At 39.9% G+C, this 24748-nt stretch overlaps 3 protein-coding genes across 3 annotated transcripts; 1 reads left to right on the forward strand and 2 right to left on the reverse strand.

Moving 5' to 3' along the window:
- Positions 1-423: 423 nt before the first annotated feature.
- LOC139714178 (uncharacterized) lies at positions 424-6614 on the reverse strand. Its single transcript, XM_071625895.1, has 3 exons — positions 5842-6614; positions 4326-4482; positions 424-2686 (listed from the first exon to the last, which is right to left on the reverse strand). Exons 1-3 carry the CDS (start codon positions 6605-6607, stop codon positions 2518-2520), a joined length of 1092 nt encoding a protein of 363 aa, XP_071481996.1. The 5' UTR covers positions 6608-6614; the 3' UTR covers positions 424-2517.
- A 4188-nt stretch (positions 6615-10802) lies between these two features.
- LOC139714179 (uncharacterized) lies at positions 10803-14367 on the forward strand. The gene has a single exon (XM_071625896.1). It carries the CDS (start codon positions 12217-12219, stop codon positions 13855-13857), a length of 1641 nt encoding a protein of 546 aa, XP_071481997.1. The 5' UTR covers positions 10803-12216; the 3' UTR covers positions 13858-14367.
- Positions 14368-18327: 3960 nt separating this feature from the next.
- On the reverse strand, positions 18328-22042 carry LOC139714172 (uncharacterized). Its single transcript, XM_071625890.1, has 3 exons — positions 21252-22042; positions 20284-20486; positions 18328-19310 (listed from the first exon to the last, which is right to left on the reverse strand). The coding sequence occupies exons 1-3, from the start codon at positions 21902-21904 to the stop codon at positions 18328-18330; spliced, it is 1839 nt and encodes a 612-aa protein (XP_071481991.1). The 5' UTR covers positions 21905-22042.
- Between the last annotated feature and the right edge of the window lie 2706 nt (positions 22043-24748).

Raw genomic sequence — 24748 nt, forward strand, 5'->3', positions numbered from 1 at the left:
TAATGAGATATTATTTATTCCCTCTTTGACTCTTAGTCTCATATATTGCCATATTTTCAAGGTCATATACAAAAAACAAACAAACCAAGAAATATCACAATGGCAACAGATATGCCTCTGCTATTGGTCTAGAGTACGTCTTGAGCTAGCCTTTGCAACGGCAGCTTGCTATAATTTGAGGAGCTACAATTTGAGGACACGCACACAGAGAGCATGCAGTTGTAGGACTCGCACACACAGCCCACGAGCGGCGAGCTGCGAGTGCTCCGATCAAATCACTGTGTGTGTGCGAGTCCACTGCTCACTGTGTGCGAGTTCATAGTGAGATACCTTTGCAAAAGGCTAGTCTTGAGCCAATGTCAAATGTCAATGTTTGTCACAAAGGTGCCGAGTGTTCACTTTCCTTGAACTAGGCTTTATTTGGATGGATGACTAAATTGTTCAAAAGACCAAATATGCAGCAATTTGAGCATTTTTACTCGACATTTGACACTTGCTTTTTGACTCTATGGCCTACAATTCTTCAAACATTCACTTATTGGTAACATCCATTTTCATGACACTACTTTGAGCTATTTCTAAAATATGGGAAAAATTTTGACATTCTAACATTTTCACTTGACCTTTGGCCCCTTGGCCAAAAACATTTTCCTACAGATTGAATTGTGCAGTAATTCATATATATACCTAGTTGGATTAAGTTTATGCGTTGAGTTATCTCCAAGGTATGGAGAAAAATTGTATTTTCAGTTTCAATTTAATTTTGGCATTTTAAACCTGACCTTTGACCTTTGACACATGACTGCCAAATTCCCAAGAGAATCATTTTCAGGCAGTATATGCATATGTACTAAGTTTCATGAAGAAACGTTGAGCCATTTCGGAGATATGGAGAAAAATATGAAATTTTAGCACTTTCACGTGGCCTTTGACCTTCGTCCCCATGGCCCAAAATTTTCCCTCGAGAGTCTTTAACTGGTAATACACGTATAAACAGTTTTGTGAAATACCTTCAGGCATTGCAGAAACATGGGAGAAATAAATAAATTTCAAGAATTTGACTTTGAACTTTGACCTTGGGCATGTGCACCTAAAAGTTGATAAACACAACTTTGTCTACCCATACATACATATGCCAAGTTGCATTGGGATATCTCAAACGGTTTGTAAGTTATGCTATCAACAAAATTGATTATGGACAGAAGGATGGACAGACTGTAGGATGGACAGAAGGACGGACAGATGGATGGATGGATGGACAGACAGATGGACAGACAACCCCAAAACATAATGCCCCTGGCAACACTTTGTGGCAGAGGCTCAAAAAGTGATTTCTGTCTCCAGGTTTGGCAAAACGTGCCATACCTGCTCATACAATGCAGATGTACAACTTTTCTACTCGTGACAAACGAGGTATTCTACTTTTGTTTTATAAAATTCTTAGTCTTTGGTTACCACTATTCTGATGAAAACAGTGTCTGAATAGGTTTCATTTCCACCTTATACTTTGTTTTAAATGATCATCAGTTTTGTCGTATGCTTTATGTGCAAGCTCTGCTTGTGACTGACCAACTGACTTCAAACCCTATAAAGGACCTATGCAATGCCAATGCATGTTGATTTGTGTTGATTTACATTACCCTGATGATCACTTGTGTGGCCAAAAAAATCTACAATTTTTCCTCAGATTACTTGAATACACCAACAATCTTCAATACGAAGATTCTGTTGATGACATAATCTGTCAATTGCCACTTAACTACTAATATAATTGACAAAAGACATTGAAATGCACCTCCTCCTAGACCGGGCATAAAATGCATGTTTCTACATATCACTAATATGATCAACAAAAGACACTGCATGGAAACTGATTGATTATTGTTAATCACACGACTTAATCTTTCACTTGAATGCTGTTAACTAGGTGTATAACCTTAACCTAGGTGTATAACCTTTAACAGCAATGCAAATGATTTTCTTCCCATTTGTTCTAATCACAGATATTGATATTCTATCAATCTCTGATGGCCAACTGTGAACAAAATCGTATCAGTATTTCTTTCTTCTTTTCATGTGACCACAACATCTCAGTATTTCATTTTCTGCGATACTTAGTTTGGTCTTCCCTTTTTTATTTTTTCATGATTGGTGAAAGTTATGAGAAAAGGTCTATTCATTGTTAAGATCAGGCATGGGAAAGACTTGAGGTATGATTGCATCAACCTCTAATAGTGCACCATGAAAACTTTCACAATAAATCTGTTGGTTTATAATACACATATCATTTGCAAATTTCAGTTCGTGTTCATCAGTGAGAAACGTTGCTATTTCGGGTAATTTCATTTGCTTTGAATCAAATATTCCTCGGCCCACAAACTGAATAGCATAACATGTTTACCACAATAATTGTTACTTTAGGTGCAATGAGTTACCGGCTATGTGCGATGCACACATTGATAGTCAATGAGAGGATCAATCTTTCACTTTGACGATGGTAAACCGTAAGATGATTATTTATATTTTCTTTGTGATTTTAGAGGAACCACCTGTGCTGCAAGCATCATCCATCTTGTGAATTAGCAGTTTCTGTTCTTGACGGCCAGCAGGAGACGGCATAGAGATTCCATTCAATGCACACAGCTTGTCAGCTTCATCCGCTGTACCACAGATGATTGTTGAGTACCTGCATATTAGTCAAACCATAATGTATTAATGTGACAAATTTCTAAATTACAGAGATGGTTTCTCACTTTCTGTTGAAGTCTAATCATCCAAGGTTTGATTCATCATGTCTTCAGTTTCTACCCACTACACTTTATTCATGACACAAAATAAGTTTGTGTCTTTTTATCAAATTATGTTTGTATATTCCAACATTAAATTTGGGTAAATAGTAAAATATCCGACAGTGATTTGAGTTTCAACCCTTTCAAAATCATACTAGTACATTTAATCAAGCGTTACTTAAATTATGCAAAAATAAGGAGGGCACGAACAACTTTCCCATGCCAATTTGTTCAAGGGTAGGCTGATGACAGCACAATCACTTGTCATAATTTATGTGTGACATCTCCCCTGTAATGTGACAAATAAATATGAAAGCTGGGTCCAAGAATGATGTTATTTGGCATTTATGGATAAAACTGAATTGGCATATATTGCCTTTGTGCAGAGAGGGGCAAAAGGTCAATCCATGGTCAGTGGTTAGGATTAATGAGATTCATCAAAATACAATGAATCTCAACCTTGACCTATAGTGTATCACCACCATTATGTTCATTCAAATTGTCAATCTATTTCTGCTCTGCTCTGCTTATCAAACTAACATCACTGAACATACCTAGCTAAGTAGTGCCTTGATATGACACTTGTTTTAGAGTAGTGTTTTGTTTTGTTTTGTTTGCTTTTTTTTTTAAGCAGTGATATTTGACACTGACCAGTGACTTTTCACCACTATCATTTATGCTTTTCATTCGTACCCAGTATACTTTGTATACATCAATTTTTGTCACTTATAGGCATTTGCGGACACTGCTCTGCTCTTCTGAGAAATCATTGAATTCACAGAATCTGTCCTTAGGGAGCATTACATGATTTTGTTTGCATCTTTTTGCTATAATTACAATTACTTCAGGCCTTCAGCTGTATGTTGTATGGTGTGATCGAGCATCATAAAAATGATGTGTAGATAATGTGAAGATTCATCAAAATACATAATGAAAGGCAGGTTCTGTTTACAACATGATTACTGTGAGATCTAAAACATTTAGAGATGAATGTTGAATAACAGATTTTGTTATTGTTGTTGTTGCAAGAATACTCCTTCCAATTTGCACATTTTCTGTTTTGCTGTTCATCAACATTGCATCACACTACAGACATAGCCCTATTATACCAAATATTTATACACTGAATATGGGTGCATATCAAGCGTACACAATATGAGGATCTAAATATAACATAGTAAATTAGCGGGACTTGATGACATCATAATAACAGAAATCCCTATATCAATTAATGTCAAAGGAATTCTATAAAGTGCTGAATCAGCCTAGTTTTCTTATAGTGGGAGGTCAAATTATGCAACTAATAGAAATTACTGAGAGTATGTAATGATGTTCAGGGAGATCGCTCTCTTGTTACAGTAGGTTTCTGGGCATCAATTCATTGATACAAACGAGATGAAGTGCCTTGAAAGTGCTAAACAATAGATGTATGAATCAACTCGTCACACAGCATTTGGTTGTTCACGGTACAACTTTCTTTACAATGTCTATGAGGTGTGATGTATGGAAAAACGCTAAGATCATATTTACACTTACAGAAGACAATGTTTCTTCTGCCCAGGAACAACCTTTCGCTTTGTCTTGATGATAACATCCTTGGGGAAGACATCCACCTCACCAAAAAACATCTTTAACATAGTCTTGCTTGCTCCAGCAGGAAGGTTTCCACATCGTACTGCTATCCCATCCAGCACTGTATTAAATAGATCCATAGTCCAAAAAAGTATTTTAACTTTCTTTGGGTTTCAGATAAAGTTTTCCTGTCGTACAAAAAGAAAACTGATGTCAATGAGCTATGACATTTCAAACAACAGAAGAGGAGAAAATGTTTTCAACCACAATGGACAGTCTATATCATGATTTTGATGGAATATAAACGTGCATAACATGCGAAATTATTTGTGTGCTTTTATTTTCACACTAGTTTCTGGTTGCACGAAATGTGCAAACATTTTTACACCACAAAAATTTCCACTTTTACATTAAGCAAATTTATGTTAATGATAGAATATCATGTGATATCCAAGCTACAGTTTAACCCTAACTAGGCCGGGGGGCCTCCGAGGCCCCCCTCGACGTTCCGCACGATGTATCGCTAACGCGAAAAGCTATCACCGCGACGTTTCATGATTTTTTTCTTTTGAGTCTCCCGCATCTTTTGACACCAAATTTGCGATGCCCGGGCGCGCTGTTCCAAAGTTGCGCATAAATATGTACATGTACATGTATGTGCATGTAAGACCAAAAATTGCTCAAAAATGTGAATTCGTGTACAATTTCAATGCAAAGTGTGCTTGCAGGCAAATTTCATAAAAGCATGATTATTTTGAGGTTTTATTGATTAAAATCAATTAATAACACATTTTCTTGTTCAGAACAATGTCGCGGACAAGTTTCATTGAAAAAACAATGAAAAACATAAAGTCGAAAAAACAAAGAAATACAAAAGAAATTAAAAAAACAATAAAATACAAAATTTTTTCTGATGGCACAAATTTTTTCTCTTATATTTGCTCAGGACACTTAAAAGAATATTTGCACAAAAAATGTGCCCATTTTGAGCTTTATTTAGTGATTTATACCAAATTGTCTGATTTCATGCACTATTATGCATAAATTAGCATAATTTAGCATAAATGATGATTTTTTTTTCTTAAATTTAACTTCATGGTACTTTAGATTACATCATAGGCAATGTGTGTGCCAATTTTCGTCGCGATCGCGCGGTCGACGGCCGAGATCTGGGGGGGTGGGGGCCTGGCAGCCCCCCCCCCCCCCCCCCCCCGGCTCTATGATCTACCTAAATAGCCCGGCCTAGTTAGGGTTAAGTGGCAATTACTGGTAGATCCACAGGTGAAAATAGTGATGATAATGAATCAAGACCAAGGATTGACTATGGTAAAAACTGACCATTGACATTTTTCAGATATCATTATGTAAAATAGATTATTTAAAGAAAAAAAAATCAAATTTCATTTTATAAGCATTTCTTTAGATGCATTCAGAAGTGTTCTTTCCTGACCCTAAACACCTTTTTTAAAGACTGTCTTACCCTTCTTGCTTTTCTTTGCTGAAGGCTTCAAATATGCACTATTAAGACGCTTCCTCTTCTTTCTTCTGTGTTTCCTCTTCCCTGTTCTTTCTTCACTCAATTTCCTGCTTTTCTTTCCCTTCAGTTGATCACTTGCTTTTCTTTCGTAGCTGGCTTCTGTTTTCTTGGTGAACTGCTTCAGGTCACTTGTGGTATGCCTGTCTTGAGACTTTGCACCAACACTCTGTGTTTCTTTAGTCAGTAATTCCATTGTCTTTTCCTCTGTGCTTGAATGAGACTTCTTATTTTTCAGAGGAAAGTCTATTTCGTCATCTTCCTCCTCCTCTTCCTCCTCCACCTCAGTATATCTTGGGTCTTTTTCTACCTCGCTCGAGGGTGCCGATTTCTGTGACACTTGCCAAGTTGTTGTAGAAGTTGTAGTCTTTGCAGGAGAAAATTTGCCTTTATGAGGTGCGCTGAACTTCATATCTCTCTTTTTCTTTGTTTTGGGGAAAGCTGCTGCAGTATCTCCATCCTCAGTGTTGACACTGCAGTCCTTGTCACTCTCTTCAAAAAACAGTTTCTTTGCCAAGTGTGTATCAAAGGATTTTGTGGTACTCTTCATGATTCTAGGTACACTCCTTTGGCGCTTTTTACCAGTCGACATTCGATTTAAGATCATCTCGCGCTTGAGCTTTTTGCCTTCAGTGGTCTTACTCTGAACAGCTCCCAGTTTGGTTCTGTTGCAATCCTTCTCTTCTGAAGAGAGAATGTTTTGACCTTTCATGTCTGATGTCTCCTGATGAAGAAAGACACACAAAATACCAATTGTTATACACGTAGCAATTAAAGTACAGGTATACAATTATTTGTATAATGTAACTATGTGATTTCAACAATCAATATCAATTCCTACTTGTTCATCAAATTAAAGATTGCTAATTTTAGCATCTAAACCCCATTCCTTTACCCGGTGTTCAGACGATCCCCCTCTTCGCGGGGAGCGCGTAGAGAGATTGTATCTTTTTTACGATCGACCGTCCACACGTGTCTTGATATCCCCGCTGAACGGGGGACAAATCACGGCTAGGCACCGTATGCGCGTACAAAATGGCATTTTGAGCATGCGCACTTAGGAGGAAAACAGCTGCATGAGCTGCGCGCTCTGTCCCCCATCAGAATTTGTTGCCGGGCTCGACAAGCTTTCCGGGGGACAGGGGAATGTCCCACCGAGCGTCCACACGATGGGATTGCCGGGGGATGTCCTGGCAAACGGGAGATTCCCCTCGCAGCGGGGGATCGTCTGAACGCAGGGTTACTTTCACATGACTATTGTTGATTGTGACATCTTCCCTTCCCTTTTTTTCTGTAAATTCTTGTGCACAAAGGGTTGAGAAAATTTGACTACTTGATGTGAGAGCAAAATATAAATATCTAACATTACTTTTTCTTTCACCTATGACTCAAAATCATCAGCATTTTCACACTCCTGAACATGCAAACAAATAATAAAAGTCTATAAAGAAAACTCTTTGTCATTGCTTATACTCCATCTAGGCCACTTTAGGCATTTTCACATCAGCCTGATGTTTCGAAATAGCGCGCTATTTGATAGTGTGAATACAAATTAGTGCACTAATTTTATTGCACTGATCGAGAAAATTTCTCGAGTCCAACTCCGGAAATTTCCGAAATAGCGGGATAATTTGCGAACTAGCGCGCTATATGTGAAATCGCCTCAAGAAATAAGCATGATGCATCCCATCATGCCTAGCGTGTGTGACCCGACTCTACTGGTATACCCAACACTGTTTGCGCATGCTCAGCTGTCGAATTAGCTCGAAACTAGAAATGTCGCTATGGCGACTGGTATGCCTCCGCTATAACGCATGATTCTCCCAATAGGTGTATAGTACAATGTCGAATGTCTTCACAATGTGTGATGACAGTTTCACTTAACTGGCAAAATATGTTTTGAATGTTCACTTTCCTTGAACTACAAAAATTGTAGGTTTGCTATTTTGTCTAAGAGTGCAGGTACATGTATTTGGGGAATTGAAGATTTTTACTTGACTTTTGACCAACCCTTTCATAAGTTTATGCACTGAGTAATTTTCAAGGTATGAAGAACTAGAAATGTCGCTATGGCGACTGATGCCTCCGCCATAATGCATGATTCTCCCAATAGGTGTATGGTATAATGTCTTCACAATGTGTTATGAGTTTCACAAAACTGACAAAATATTGAAATGACAGGTTTGTCAGAAATATCTTGAATGTTCACTTTCCTTGAACTAGGTTTGCTGTAATTGTCTACGAGTGCAGGTACCTGTATTTGGGGAATTGAGAAATTTTACTTGACTTCTGACCGACCCTTTTATAAGTTTATGCATTGAGTAATTTTCAAGGTATGAAGAAAGAGTGTAATTACAGTATAAAAAAAAAAAAAAATATATATATATATATATATATATATTTGCATTTAAACCTGGCCTTTGACCCTTAATCTTTGACCTTTGACCTTCTGGTTGGAAATTTCCCAGAGAATCTCCATTAGGGAATACATGTATATCAGTTCGGGAAACCCACTCACAAGGGGGGCCCCTCCTTATAAGTAACCCGTCCCCCTTTAAGTAACCCCGTCCCCCTTATAAGTAACCCCCGGGGCACCCCTTATAAGGAGTCTCCACGCTTTTTTGCAATGCAACGCGAAAATGAAGGGACTGCGGCAATTCGCTTGATTATGTCCATAAAGCTTCACAAGTTTCCTAGTTACTCACGAAATTTGAGCAAAATCGGTTCGAGGCATCATATCTAAAATCATGGATTTAAATGCGATGTCAAACGACCCATGCGAATGCTGAAATGCGAGCGATTACTGGCGCGAGTGTCGCCAGGCGCGGCGGCGCGGCAATGCTTGAGTGCAGACTGAGTACAGAGACTTTCGTACTCAGTCGCCACGTCTGCACTCAAGCATTGCCTCGCCGCCGCGCCTGGCGACACTCACGCCAGTAATCGCTCGCATTTCAGCATTCGCATGGGTCGTTTGACATCGCATTTAAATCCATGATTTTAGATATGATGCCTCGAACCGATTTTGCTCAGATTTCGTGAGTAACTAGGAAACTTGTGAAGCTTTATGGACATAATCAAGCGAATTGCCGCAGTCCTTTCATTTTCGCGTTGCATTGCAAAAAAGCGTGGAGACTCCTTATAAGGGGTGCCCCGGGGGTTACTTATAAGGGGGACGGGGTTACTTATAAGGGGGACGGGTTACTTATAAGGAGGGACCCCCCTTGTGAGTGGGTTTCCTGAACTGATATATCAAGTTTTAGTTTTAAAAATAATAATGCAAGCATTGCATATAAAAGTATATGAGGAAAATAATAAAATTTTGAGGAGTTGACCTTGACCCCCTGACTATTGACCCATGACCCCTAAATTACCTAGATAATCCCTGCCAGTCAGTGCATGCATATGTACCAAGTTCCATGAAGAGACATCGAACCATTTGCGAGAAAAGTGAAATTGTAACAATTTCACCTGACCTTTGACCTTTTGACCTTTGACCTTATGACATGAAACTCTCCCTGGAGAATCTTTATGCAGTAGTACATGTCTACATAAAGTTTCAAGAAAATACCTCTTGCCAATGTCACTAAAATCTACTCAACTAATTGCCCCATCATAAATCTTCCTTGGACCAAGTTTGGTGAAAGCTGCTTGAACCACTCTTGAGTTATCACGTAAACAGATGCAATTTCATGATTTGACCTTGACCTTTGACCTTTGGCCGATTTCACCCAAAATCTAATCAAATAATTGCCCCATCACACTTTATACTTGGACCAAGTTTGGTAAAATTCCAGTCAATATTACTCAAGTTATCGCGTAAACAAAAGTGGACGAACGTACGGACGTACAGACGTACGTACGGACGGACGGACAACCCGAAAACATAATGGGCCAAATGCATAAACGCTAGCAATTGCTTGTGCTAGCCATTCACTCGAATCCGTATGCATAAAAACAAGCAATTGCTTGCGAGCAGAGGCTTTTGCTAGCAAGCACAAGCAATTGCGGTTTTTATAGACATAGAGCAGTCCGGGAAACCCGCTCATGAGGACCGCTCCTGCGTACGAGGACTGCCACGCCTCATGAGGACCGCCCCCATGCCTCATGAGGCCCGGGGGGGGGGGGGGGGGGGGGAACGCCTCATGAGGCCCCCTATTCACTTCTATTCATTCATCTCACATCTGACGTATAAATTGTCGCAACTTTGCACAGTGATTTTTTGTTACACACACATGTCCACTATCCATGATGAAAAGAAGAAAAAATCCTATCTGTTTTTTTTTTTTTAAAAACGTGTTTTAATGGGCGCTCTGCATCGGTTGATTAAAACTCGATTTTTGTTAGGTAGGGTTAGGTAGGGTTGTATTATATTTTATGGTCAAATTGGCCGTTAAATTAGTCGAGGGACATCGATTAGGGAGTCCTTCTGAGAAGAAAGGGAGGACGAAAGATGCTAAGCTGTGGAAATCGGCCCCACAGCTGTATCAATTTTGCGTAAACGCCGTTTGGTGGGGTCGCATTCACGAGTATACTGTGGAAACACTGGAACAGTGGAAGGAAGCCCCATCGCCGTGCTTACCGTATAAATTACCTACTGTACCGATGAACGCCACACGGTAGGGCTGAATAAGCCTTTTCGCAGTTGTAACTGCGCATGCGCGAGAAAATCGGGTTTGGAGATAAATTAACCAAACAGTCAATGCGTGCGCGGCTCGGGCCGGGCGATCGAATCGACAGGTGATTCGTGAATGCATTGTGGATGTTGGCGGACCAACGAACGGTAATTTTTGCCGACATTCTGTGAATCTTGACTCTAGGCCTTTGATAATCTGTTTATCTATATATTCCTATATTAATGAATCATGTATTTTTTTTTTTTATTATTTTTTTTTTTTTGCGTTGTGAGATTTTAGACGATCTTCAATCATAGTCAGTTTTAGACTAGGTCCAGGCTAACTGCGACAGCCGTCGCACGAAGCGGCGCGGTCCCCGGGGCTAGGTCCAGGCTAGGACAGGTAGGCCGGATAACGTGGCTTTCAGACAAAACATCACATATTAAAGATAATGGATGGGACTGTTAGTGTTGTTAAGAATGAGGTTCTAACTTCTATAAATGGCATAGATTTCTAGGCCTAATGTTGAATATGTTTTCAGGTGCAATATTTATTCATGGTTACGTACAGGCCAGGAACTGATGTTTGAGATTGCATTAATTGGATTTTTGACAAAAATACTCTTATGTTTGAATTCTGAATTCTGTCGATTTGATTGTTATGTAGACTGTTAGGTCTAGAGCACTCATAGAGCACTTACTATACCCAGTAATGGTAAATGACACCACCTTTTCTTCATGAATATTTGCTTCAAATATTTACTCTTTTAAATTACTTTTTGCAAATTCAAATTCATTGTTAGTTTACATCAATATCAAACATCCAGAAAGTGCTGAAAACATAAGCTAACAGTAACATCCAAATGTTAAAAGAAAAAAAAATTATACCTACTTTAATTCCATAGTCACCAAAATGATCCCGTACGGTTTTGGGACTTTTGTACACGAGTGTGCACTCAAACAAATGCCACTGTATTTTACGTTCGTGCCCGTATAAGGTCATATTACTTGTAATTTGACCTTGTACTTGTAGAAGTGGTCTAGAGAAGACTATAGATCTACGTGTAAACTCAGCCTATAGTATGAGTATGACATGTTATTGTAAAACCTTAATTAAATGGGAGTCTTTGGATGAGAGAGCACATTTTTTTGTCACTGTGAGAAAGATGTTGAAGGTGTGAGTGTAAAGTTGTTATGTTTAATATTGTGTACGGTGTGCGTGTATGTCTTAGCATCTTGTTTACATTTGTGGAGAGTGAGTCATCAGATCTATGTCTAGCGTCAGAGCATGAAAGAGGCTTGCAAGTAATATTGCATAACCATGCACAGTGCCTGATTCCCCCATTCTGCGGGGAGCAGTCGATTTGGTTCACAATTCCAATTGTTCTAACTTCTCCGCAGGATGGTGGTGGTGGATTTGACAAGCACCGGCATGGTACTGTGCACTGTTTCTTTATGCAACCTACTTTTTGGTCTTTGCTTCCTTCATTTTTTTTTTAATTGACAGAACCCTTTCCGGTGTAACTATCGAAAATCCTTACATGTTGGTCTATATTGCTATATATTTTTTTGTGTATCGTTATATTTCTTTCATGTTCAATGCCCAACTAGCTATGCATTAATTCAGTTGGGCCTAGAAGATGATTAATTATGCCTACTTTTGTGTGCTGGGCAGTAGAGCCAGCACATTTTAGTTTTTACACATAAAGATGGTTTGGATAGATAGTATCGTAAATTATTTTGTTTCCTTTTCTTCCACTTCAGCTCGAATCACCATGAAGCTGTGTGCAGTTGTCGGCTGTAGCAATGGATCTTATCAGCTGGATAAGTGGAAGCAGGGAAAATGCTCCAAGCATCAAACTTTCAATGGACTAGGGTGTTGTGATTGTGATCCTCCATTTCATCTCTTCCCATTTCCCACTGAGAAGCAAGATCAAGATGGCAGAAGGCGATGGAATAAGCTTATGAACCAAAAGGATCAATCAACTGGTAAAAACTGGATAAACAAACCTCATGATAGAGTGTGTTCGAAACATTTCCCGGATGGGAAACCAACCTTGGCGCATCCTGATCCTGTACTTCATCTTGGATACAAACTTTCACCGCAAATAGCACCAAAGCGTGCACCACCAAGAGATCGTGAAGAGCCAACCAAATCTAGGAAAAGAGTTTGCCGTACTCCCACTACATCTTCAACACCAAGTCCATCTATTGGCATGGCTGCTTCAGTGAAGGTTGAAGAGGATCACAGGTACACTTACAAGTGTGATTGCAAGCCTAGTTGTGATTGTGTAGGCTGCATCCAAAAACAGGCAAAAATTATTTCTCTTGAACACAGAGTCAAGGAGTTACAACACAAATTAATTTCAAGACAAACTGAAAACAAAGGACCAAAGAGCTGCAGAAAGAAACTTATATGTGCAGAGAACATAAGTACTGACAAAGATGTTAACCATTGTACAGGTATCAGCTCCAAACAAGCATTTGAGGACATGTACAAATTTGTAGAGCCTCATGCAAAGACAATGAGCTACTGGAAGAGTGCTAAATGTAGCAGGAAAGGCCGTCCATTCAAGGGTACCCCAAAGAAATCTGGTCCAAGGAGAAAATTGCAACTCAAGGATGAATTTCTACTTGTTCTGATGCGTCTTCGATTAGACTTGACTGTCCAGTTTCTAGCATTGCTGTTTGGAATTGTATCCAGCACATGCTCCCAGATAATTACAACTTGGTTAAGGTTCCTTGCAATGACCCTAAAACCTCTGATTGTGTGGCCAAACAGATCATCCATCTCTCTTAATATGCCCATACAATTTAGGAAGCACTGCCGGAACATTAGATCCATAATTGACTGCACGGAAATATTCATTGAGAGGCCACGATCACTTGACCTGCAGGCATCAACTTGGTCAGATTATAAGAAACATAATACCATTAAAGTATTAGTTGGGATCACGCCAAATGGGCATATTTCCTTCTTGTCAAAAGCCTACGGAGGAAGAGCATCTGATGTTGCAATCTTCAGAGAAAGTGGGTTTCTAAGCCTCCTAGACCCAAATGATGTTGTAATGGCCGATAGGGGATTTCCAATACAGGAAGAATTACTCTTGCACCATGCTACGCTTGAAATACCACCAGCTGCACAAGGCAAGCGTCAGATGACAAGGAGTAAAGTGCAAAAGACAAAAGTTATTGCCAATCTTAGAATTCATGTGGAGAGAGCAATTAATCGTTTGAAAGATTTTAAAATCTTAAACAACACAATGCCTCTCACACTTGTACCCAGCGCAGATGATATATTGATTGTATGTGCAGCTCTAGTTAATCTGCAACCAGATCTTATTAAGTGATGTTCAGGTGGACTACAAACTTTTGTGGTAGTTTTATGTCATGACTATGATTCAAAATATTTTTGTGAGGTCAAATAACTGAAAAAAAATTGTAATGGAAAAGATGTACATATATATCCAAAACAGAGTAAAGTTTCAATTCTTCAAAGTGATGTCTTACTGCTTTTGTACTTAAAAAAAAAAATTACATATACTACAAAGTATTTCTTCGAAAATATTTTCTTTCATATCCTTTTCCCCCCTCTCGTGCTTTGAAAGAGACAGCAAAACAACACAGTGGTGGATCCAGGCAGGGGACAAAGTTGATGCGCGCTCCCTCTGTAATTTTAAGCCACAAGATAGTTATGGTAAATTGCAAAAATTGAATGAAATCAAATTTTTTTATAAATGTGCTATTTTGTGGTGCTGGGTGAATAATTTTAATGCTTTGTTAAATCATTTTCAAAAGAAAATACCGAAAACTTTGGAAATATTGAATTGTTCCCATATAGGTATTGTATGTACTACATGTAGGGTCCTATAGTGATATTTTGCCATTTGTCATAATTATAAATGAAAATATGTTGTACAAAATGATTGCAAGTACTAGTAGGTTTGTGTTTTGGGACAAAATCCAGCACTTTCTGTAGATCAAGTAAAAAATTTTTGAATTCACCAAAACATTGAATGTGTACACTAATATAGCTAAATCTAATTGTCATTTTGTGCCAATTTTATATTTGCTCTTTGTGCCCCCACTCATTCCAAATCCTGGCTTGTGTAATAGAATCAATGCTCAATCCATTCTAAATTTCATCTCACATTGTCTTAGGTGCTGTTGATGTAATGCACCTAACATTGCTTTTAGGTGCTAAATGGTTTCTAATGTGTTTATCATTTAACTTTGACCAATTGTTATACAGGGTGGCCCAGAAAAAATGGCCTAACCTATTTCCCACGGATTGTTTTTGCAATGAATGGTATCAGTGGATGAGGTAACGTCTTCTGAGAAAAATGACACCAAGATCAGAAAATTTGGTTCAGCAGTTTTCATTTAATAGTACATTGTGTGGGGCAAAGTCACGCCTTACAATTGTTCTCTTGTCGGCTACCCCTGAACTGAAAATGGTGGAAATCCGGGCGTACCACAGCTAGAAAGAGTAATCAGATTAAGTTGATCAATTCTTACGAGTAGTCTCTAGTCAATACAATTTATCAACTGAATCAGATTACCCTAAACAACTGTGGTACGCTCAAATATCCACTATTTTCAGTTTAGGGTTAGCCGACGAGAAAATTTTTAGGGCTCGACATTACCTGACAAAATGTACTAGAAAATGAAAACTACTCAACCAAATTTGCTCATCTTGGTGTCACTTTTCTAATCAGATGTTACCTTATCCACTGATACCATTCATTGCAAAAACAATCCGTGGAAAATAGGTTAGGCCGTTTTTTTCTGGGCCGCCCTGTATAGTAAATAAAGAAGCTTTAATAGGAGTGAACTGTAATTTGTTAAACAAATTTCGGCATTACTCTCATGTGGTGAAGGTCGCATGTTCGATCTGTAATGAATATCGCAAGTCACCAAGTCACAAAAAAACTGGAAGTGGGATTCAAACCTGCCATCTACTGCATGCAGGGCAGGAACTTGCCCACCAGGCTGTTCTGGTTCAAGGCCAAGTCACAATCTTCGGCACGTGGGAGTAATGCTGAACACTTGTTTGAAAATTATTGTAATATTCAGGCGCGGTTCTACGGGGAAGAGGGGGGCTTAATTGTACATTATATGTCAGTATACAGGGAAACCCCGTTATAACGAGCTCGGATATAGCGAGATATCGCTTTCAACGAGGAGATTTTACTGGTCCCATTTTCATTTGCACATATCAAAATGCTACAAAAATGCATACGTTTATAACGAGGTACCGGTTATAACGAGGAAAAATTGGCGGTCCCTTGGACCTCGTTATAACGGGGTTTCCCTGTATAATGATTATAATCTTTGGCTCTAGGTCCGCACTTGGTAATACATGTATGTATCTTGTGATTCCATGACTACTGAGAGTCTGTACAGAAATTTATACAAATGAAACAAAATGTAATTCAGTTACATGTTCAGGTGTTTTGTTTTATTAGAAGTGAGCCAGTCTTCAATGCATTGAAGCTCAGACATTGAGGAGGTAGATCTTTTTCTGTATACATAAGTACACCCGATAAAATTTAGTAAAACACATAACCTTAATGCCCGCTGAACACTACACGATGGTCTTCAGCCATGAAGTAACATGAAATTGCATACATTTTCTGCACAGTGGGTCAATGGCCAGTCTTAAAAAATTTGACATGTCAAATCCTTAAGACTGGTCTTAAGACCGAGTCTTAAGACTGGAGACTGACAAGGTTGTGACGTCACACTTCTGGTCTTAAGACCGGTGAATCTTGGCAATAGTACGCGGTGGGCTTTAGTTACAATTTGATGAAAAACCTGATAACCTTTACCATCATTTTAAAGGTTTTAAACTTTGTTACAGGCTACTAGTCTTGTACATTAAAGTTTGTTGCTTTAATTATATCTAGGGAGCACACAGGTCTAGTACTGATACTGGATGGAAATAAATTAAGAATGAAGAATACACACACATTTACCTACATGTACATGTAGGTGTAATACTGACATTGTATTGAAACAGCTATCAAGAATGCAGAGAAATTACATGTACATGTAACCTCATAGATCACTCATGATTTTCCCAGTCTACTTGTTTTGTCACGTTTATCCCACCATCACTTGTGCTTGCACATTGAGTAATTCCCTTTAAAAATGGTTACATGAATGATGAATTTGAATGTAAAGAACTATTTGAAAGATGTTTTTTTTAATATGGCCATGTCATTAAAAGAGAATGAATATGCACCTGTATTTGAGTCTTCAAATTCTTATGTGCTGTACTTACACAAGTTATCTTTTAAAGTCATAAGTAGCTGCCTGCAGTAATAGAGTGAAAGGGTTGAGAGGGTGAAGAATGCATGAGAGAGATTGAGAGAGCACTAAAAAAAAGTGAGAAAAGGGGGAGGTGGGGGGGGGGGAGAGGTAGAACAGTACACGAATACGTGCAGTCAACCTCGCTGAAATTGAATACAAATGAACAAGAAAAAAATCCTTTCACAAATGTTGCTTTACACAATGAAATAAATACTGGTTTACACCTATCTGAACCAGAATTTTTCTTTGACTTATACGATTATTCGAGTTGTGTGAAGATTCGGAGTAGCATCTCTTAAATTCCATATCTCAGACTAGCGTCTATTAAATTCCATATTAAAGCAAATACATCGTTCTCATCAGGGTCATTGTGAATAACTCTTGAAGCATAAAAAATGGCAAGCATAATTGCATTTTGATATTAATAATCTATGAGAAAAGAGTGTGAATCTGTATGCAGTCATTTAGGCAAGGCACAGGTATTTCCCAGTGATGTACATGTACATGTATGTAAGTACATGTACATGTAGTAGCAGGTATAGCAATGACGATTTTTGTTTCCTTGAACAGTGCAAACTCACAATATGCTTACGACCAATAAAATTACCTCGATATTTCAAGTTCACGTATCTTTTCATTTCATCTATGAATAAAATCAGAAAATTAATGATACTAGCAAAAATATCTTAAAGATAGAGACATTTGCAGCCTAAAACCTGATATGTTCATACACCTTGAAAAGTCACAAAACTTTGCATGAATAAATGTTAACTCTTCTCAAAATGTGTGTGAAATCTTAGAATCATACCTTTAATACAATATTTGTAAAGTATGAAAACTAATCAACTAGTGTCGCCTGATATCGCAATATACATTTTAACCAGATAAAATTTAAAATGATGAGACTTTGTCATGTCCCCTTGAACTAGCTCAGACAAAATATTACAAAGTACTAATTCAAGGTTCTAGATTGATAACTGCTTTATGTGAAAGACATAAATAACCGAAGAAATCTCACATTTTAGGCTGCAAATGTCTCTGTCTGCCATTAACCCTTTATGCGTTACGTTCGCAATTTTGCACAATTGTCATGAAATTCAAAGGCAGGAAGTACTGCTCATTGTTCTGGGAATGAACAATCGAAAAAATCAATACCTTTCTCCCAAGGTGCTGGGTCTGTTGGGGGACCAATTCAATGCACTATTAACCCTCTCATTACCATAGGCATGTAGATGTCTAGTAAGTCAATGGAGTTTGCAAGGTCTGGTACTGAGAGGGTTAATGTGCTCAGAAAAGTATTTAAGTTCATTTTCTTGGATATCACTCTTTAAGTAATCTTAAAGTAACGCATAAAGAGTTAAGGGGTAAAAGGTAGTGTGAATGATAAATATTTTCCAGATATTTTAAGTTATATTCCATTCATAGTACTGTCAATATTCAATACAGTTGCTGCACACACTATGCTACGGTTCATGGCTTTTACTGACAAGTTCAGGGGCAATGTGTTAGCAGAAGAATTTCTCGGCCACATCCATCGCTTTGTTCCACATTTCTCTATTAAAAAAAATGCGCTCTAGATGGAATCCTGATTGGGTGTATACAAAGAAGTCACACCACGTGCGTCCAGTGATCCCCATTTGGCACTGAACTTGATAATAGTACTGGTGATTGTTTTTCAGTTTTGTTTCTCCATCTACCATGGTGAGATAGTCGAGATTCTCAGCTGTTGGTTCCTCAAAGGCAATGGTCCGAGGACACTTTATCTCTAGGACTCCAGGCTCATCACAGCACTTACAAGAAACCAATCCATCAGGTGAAGCTCCAAGAAACACCTTGATTGGATGGACGAATAGACCACACTCCTTTACCTGTACACTTTGGTGGCCATTTTCTTTTTGGATTGTTTCATATGCATTCCTTGCGATTGGCTCCATTATCCGTCCATACTTCAGATTCGGTAAATTTCGATCAATAGTAGAACGACCCATCAGTCTTTCTATGATAGGTTTTGTGTCCTGACTTTTGGAAGAACATGGATCATCGAGCGTAGCTTGCCTTGTAATGGCTGATTTCAAGTTAGATGCTGTTATCATTCCTGCACGAAATTTTGCCCACTGTATATTTTCTGCTTGGCCTCTTGTATGTTCTTCCACGACATTAACTTCCTCCTGTGTATACGTAGGCAAACCATTCAGGAACGACTCTACAGTCTCATACCTGCCACCTAAAGTTGTCAGACAGTCGGGATCGACTGAATTCTTTGTTTCAACTTCTACCTCTTGTCCCAGATTGAAGTCTACTTCAGGAGAGTAGTTCACAGATGGTGACACATTGTGGCTTTCTTCATCCTGTAAATACTTAAATACTGTTGATCTCTCACAAGTTGGGTACATGGCATTCGCAAGTTGTCTTGCTGGTGGTATTGCCTTGCTTCCCATTGGGTTGAATAGCCTCTTTACTGCTGTGTTGACTGGCTGTTTGCGTTTCCCTGTATTAGAGAAAAAAAAATGGAATCAACATTGAACCCCAAAATACATAATAAATAATTTTGATAATTTCCTTCAGAGGCCTTTCAACCTAAATATACTTTTTTAAAGTTCATTAAATATCAGAAGTTATTAAACAAGTAGTAAAAATTTACATCCTAGATTCATACTTTATTGTAGTTTTTTGTTTTCCAATTCTTTTGATAAAACACACGGCTTAAAGCCACTGTTTAACATCGTAACTGATCGATTTAAAAAATTCTAAAACTGTGTAGCCTGACCTCTCTAATCATGTTCAGATGGATGAAAAAACAGCCAAGAATGCAAAAATAATGAAAGAAAACCAGTCATTATCAAGATATCTATGAAAGTTGTAGTTATTATCGCTAGCTATAATAACTCCAGTACTGTAGTCTATGGGGTGATCTTTTAGGTTTTCACTCTTTTGAAGCACTAAATAATAACATTGAAGCCTAATTTTTTCACAGGTGCATTTTTACACCCCATCACATACTCTGATAGCATGTAGGACCATGCAGCTCAGATTTTTTAAATCTAGAAACTGTTAAACTATGCCTTTAATATACATGTACAATAACAAAATATTGGCCTATTTATCGAGGGAGAAAGATAATTCAATTCTAAACAAAAAAGTTACCTTCTATTACTCCTCTCCTTTATCATAAATTTGGGGTCTAAATCAATTCTTGATCATGCTAACCATCAGGCATCAGGCACTGGCATATTTTCCACTTTTGGTCATATTTCCCGAACCCTGTCCAAACAATAGAAAGTCAATGGGAGAAATTTATATTTCCCGGACAATTAGGTGGGAAATAAGATTCTGATCGGGAAATATGCCATCCCTCCTAACCATTACTCATAATCCATGGATGAATTAATGTAATGATTAAAAAAAAAAGAAAAAAAAGGGGGGGGGGGGGGTATTGAAAATAGGAAGTAAAGTATGCTTACTTTTGTTTCCATAGCTTGGTTTCACCCACTGCATCTCACACACTGGCTTGCCATGAAGAACTGCAGCTGCACCCCCACTGTACACATTCCAACTGCAGACTTTCGATGTGCATGGTAGATGTCGATTTTGCGACACTCCAGTCATGAAGGCATGATCCAACTTGAAAACCAGTGCAGCAACATGGTTGCATGAAGATCCCAGACTGTAGAAAGTAGAATACAAATCATAATGTAATTAACATATATAGACAACAATATAATAATAGTTTTAAACTTCAAAACGGAGGTATCATCCTACTCTTACCCAGTCGGGGAGCCATTGGTATGAGCTGTGCAAATTTACGTGTCATGCAGTTTCTATAGTTGGAGACAGAAATGAACATTATCGAACTTGTGGAAAATATTGTCCTGTACACCCTAGTGATAAAATATCCTTTTTTTCATCCCACTCCTTCAATTGGATACATGTTACATGTAGACTCTATATCTTGATGATGTGCTTCACATCATGCTGATCACTGATCTTGTTCATATTTTATTAAAATATACTAGATCTCGACTCGAGGGATTAGCACTGGCGGACCCCCCCCCCCCCCCAAATTAAATAAATCAATCTGTCAGATAGAGGGCAGTGCTGAAATTTGTGTTGGCCATAGAGTTACATGGTGTTTGCAGGAGTGTGTGTAAGTTGCTTATTCAATTGGATAGGAGAAAAAAATACAGTGCGCTCATCAAAACCTAAATTTTCCACAACTGGACGCAAGAAGAGACAAGGTAAGTATTTTGGGTTTTTAAATCAAACGGTTCATTTAGATGCCCATTTGTACGGCACATAGATCTAGACCTAAGTCACCTAGTCCCAAACAATATAGTCTACCTTCGTATTAACTATTATTCAGCAATTTACTAGAGTCTAAGTGCAAGTTTATCTGGCAACAACATCATTGCATAATTTGTGTGATTCTTACCCAGCAAAGCAACTACAGTAGGCACTGTAGATTTTTCCGGAGGACTTGTCAATGGCAACCCACACGCTGTGAGGTATGTTTTTTACTGCCAATGAGGGAGTACATTGTGCTTTCAACACAGAAACTTCACTTTCCGCTGAAATTGGGTGGTAGAATATTTCGTGGAGCCACTTGCTGTTGAAGTAAGAGAAGGCCTTTCCCTCTTTGTAGTCTGAGAGTAATCTTTCTTGCAACGTTTTTGGTCTAGTACCACGCGATTTCCGTTCCATCTTACTTGCTTCACTGGGGCAGGGCGCCTCGCTTAACAACCACTCGGCTATTTCAAAATAACTAACGGGTGGCCAAAACTTCACTCCTTCTTTTTCTGGCAACCAGTCATCTTTCAGGTCCGCCAACGGATCTGGAATTTGTTTTCCGTTTATGAACAACAATTCTGCATACTGTTTTGACCGCGATCGTTCTTCTTCAACTTCGCTTGGTTTCACACTGTATCCAAATCGCACTGCGCTGTAGACTAACGCTTGCAGCTCCGCTTTCAAACCCGTCGTTTTTAGTCCTCTTATGCGAAGAAAATCCTTTAAAGCGTCCACTTTCCAAAATTTGATTTCTTCCAAGGTTAGCTGACGTTCATTTTCCGTCCCATTTGCCTCCATTTTCGATAAATAGTTAAATATTCATTTCTGAATTCTAATCGTCACTGTACACACGTACGATTCAAGTGCAGACTACGATTATTATAAGTTTGTTTATCTCCAATGACCTTTGACATAAACCCACAATGCAATGCGCGCCGAGATTGCGAATCGGCTTATTCACGAGTATAAATAGGCGAGCCGCCGTAGTTAATAGTACGTACACGCCACACGGTAGGGCTGAATTCACGAGTATAGATAGGCGAGCCGCCGTAGTATTAGTACGGACTCGCAGTGGTGGGGCCTATTTCACGAGTATGCCAGCGATAACGTCAAAAAAATAAAAGACTTCTCCGGACAGACGGATCTTTCTGTCTCTACTCTAGTTCTGCTCAGTCCCACAGCAGACAGACGGATCTTTCTGTCTAGTTCTGCGTACAGTCCCACATATAGACATTGGTATTATTGGTACGGGCCTATGATGTAATACCTAACAATTACTCACCGAGTGGCTAACGGGACGACAGGGCTGAAGTAAGGTACCACCAGCAGGAATGGTAGCCGACCGTATGACAGTAGTGTATGGACTGTAGAAAACACCAGGGCACCAGTAGAGGTGAACAGTGTCCTTGAAATGGGTATTGCACTTCCCGAAATAATATGGACTAACTCCGAATGCACTTAGGGTGTCCGAAGACGACAGTGTCCCATGTAAATATGTACAAATGATCCAGCGACAGCGTGGAGTAGCCTCCGGGTGCCGCGGCTAGCACAAGCGAGGTTAGGATCCACCGCTGGAGCGCTGGGTCGAAGAACTGCGAGGTCCCTGATAGAGTCTGCACACCACCGACAGCACGCTAGCAGGACCGATGCAGCGATGTAACGACGCGAATCGCGTTGAACGCAGCTACGTAGAAAATCCCCAGGTTGGAGTGTAGAGCATGAAGAAAGGGCGAGTCGCGGTACAAAAAGGAGCGAATGTCGCGAGGTATGAAATCCGAGGAAGTGTAATATTCCGTATGAAATGTAATAATCCGTAAGAAATGACAGTCCACGGCGCGAGGTATCATGCGCGAGAAAAGGCGTGGGAAGTAATATACGGACGTGATATGCGGACGTGAGTGACTCCAACGATTAGAACGTGCTCTCAGGATGAAAGCTAATCGTGAAGTGAGGAAGCGTGGAAAATGAAACAGCGTGGTCGGAGAAAACGTGTCACGGACAGGAGCTTTGAGAGTGGTAATTGGCTGGTGACAGTGTACAGCTCGCCACTAATTGGTAGGTTGTTTCCGTGACAGCAAAACAAGAGGTGTGTTTATGAAAATCCGACTACTGTTGGAATGTGAAATACGCGTACCTCGGCACGATGACAAAAGGCGGAGAATGTAGTGCGCACCTGTCATGTGTCGGCGCACAAAGAAAGTTCGCGTGGATGTTGACAAAATACTGGGGTCGCCAGACAGCGTAATTTACAACAGCCAGAATGCCAGACAATATGATACATAGTAGAAAACCGCTACATTTAGCCCCCTTCCAGATCGCTAGTAGAAGGTCAATGAAGTGAAGACTAAAAACAGGCGATCGATATGAATGAAAGGTAAACAAAGTAGTGGTTGAAAATCTCAGGTATCAAAATACATGTATTGAACGTAACGTGCAGGCCAACGTACTTGCCTACCGGTGCGAGTCGTCCGTGTCGGCTGCTGCGGTTGCGTTGGCTGTGTTGGCGTAGGCTGCTGCTGCCGTGGTGTAGTGAGCGGGGCGCTCGGTGTGGTCGCCGGAGTTCTGGCGGGGACGGGTGGAGGTTGCTGGTCCGGTGCGGCTTCTAAGAAGGCGGCCTTTAGGCGGTCGATAGTGACGGTCTCCCTCTTACCGTTGATCTCCAGTGTAAAGTGCTTGGGAGATCGACGCAGCACTTTGTATGGTCCAGTGTATGGCGTCTGTAGAGATCGATGTACACCGTCCCGTCTGACAAAAACATGCGTGGAGTTGTGGAGATGTGTAGGGATGTGAGATGTGGTGTTCTGTTTGCGTGAGTGGGCTGGATGTAGAGTGGACATGTACTCACGTAAACGATGGACATAGTTGGCAGGATCATCTAGTGTGGTGGTGGTGGTTGGGATGACCATCTGACCAGGTAGGACTAGAGTCGTGCCATATAACATCTCAGCGGGGGTGCATCCAATATCCTCCTTTATGGTAGACCGTATACCAAGCAGAATGATGGGGAGGAGTTCATACCACTTGTCGCTGTGGTCGTGGGCTTTCAGCGAGGACTTGAGCTGTCGATGAAAACGCTCGACAAGGCCGTTAGCAGCTGGGTGGTATGCTGTGGTGTGAATGTGAGTCGTGCCCAGTGTGTTAGTGAGCTCGTTGAAGAGTAACGACTCAAACTGGCGACCTCGGTCTGTAGTTACAGTAGATGGTACACCGTGCCTGGCTACCCAGTGATGTATGAAGGCTTTGGCGACGGTCTCTGCTGTGATGTCACGGATTGGGATAGCATCTGCCCATCTACTGTACCGGTCTACACATGTGAGGAGGTATTGATGTCCACACGATGGGGGGAGGGGTCCAACGATGTCGATGTGGACATGCTGAAATCGAGCATCTGGAGTAGTGTAAGTGCCCAGTGGAGCCTTGACATGGCGATGTACCTTGGCTTTTTGACAAGCCACACATGACCTGGCCCACTGGCGTACATCTCGTTGCATGTTAGGCCATACGAAGCGTGATGAGACGAGCTTCTGTGTAGCACGAATTCCTGGGTGGGAGATGTCGTGCAGTGTGTGAAAGACTGTCCTTCTGTGTGACATGGGGACATAAGGACGTTGAATTCCAGTAGAAACGTCGCACCAAATCTCA

The sequence above is a fragment of the Diadema antillarum genome, unplaced genomic scaffold (genome assembly GCF_040938485.1).
Source record: "Diadema antillarum isolate AM-2024a unplaced genomic scaffold, OU_Dant_1.0 seq00002183_RagTag, whole genome shotgun sequence".
Taxonomy (NCBI): domain Eukaryota; kingdom Metazoa; phylum Echinodermata; class Echinoidea; order Diadematoida; family Diadematidae; genus Diadema; species Diadema antillarum.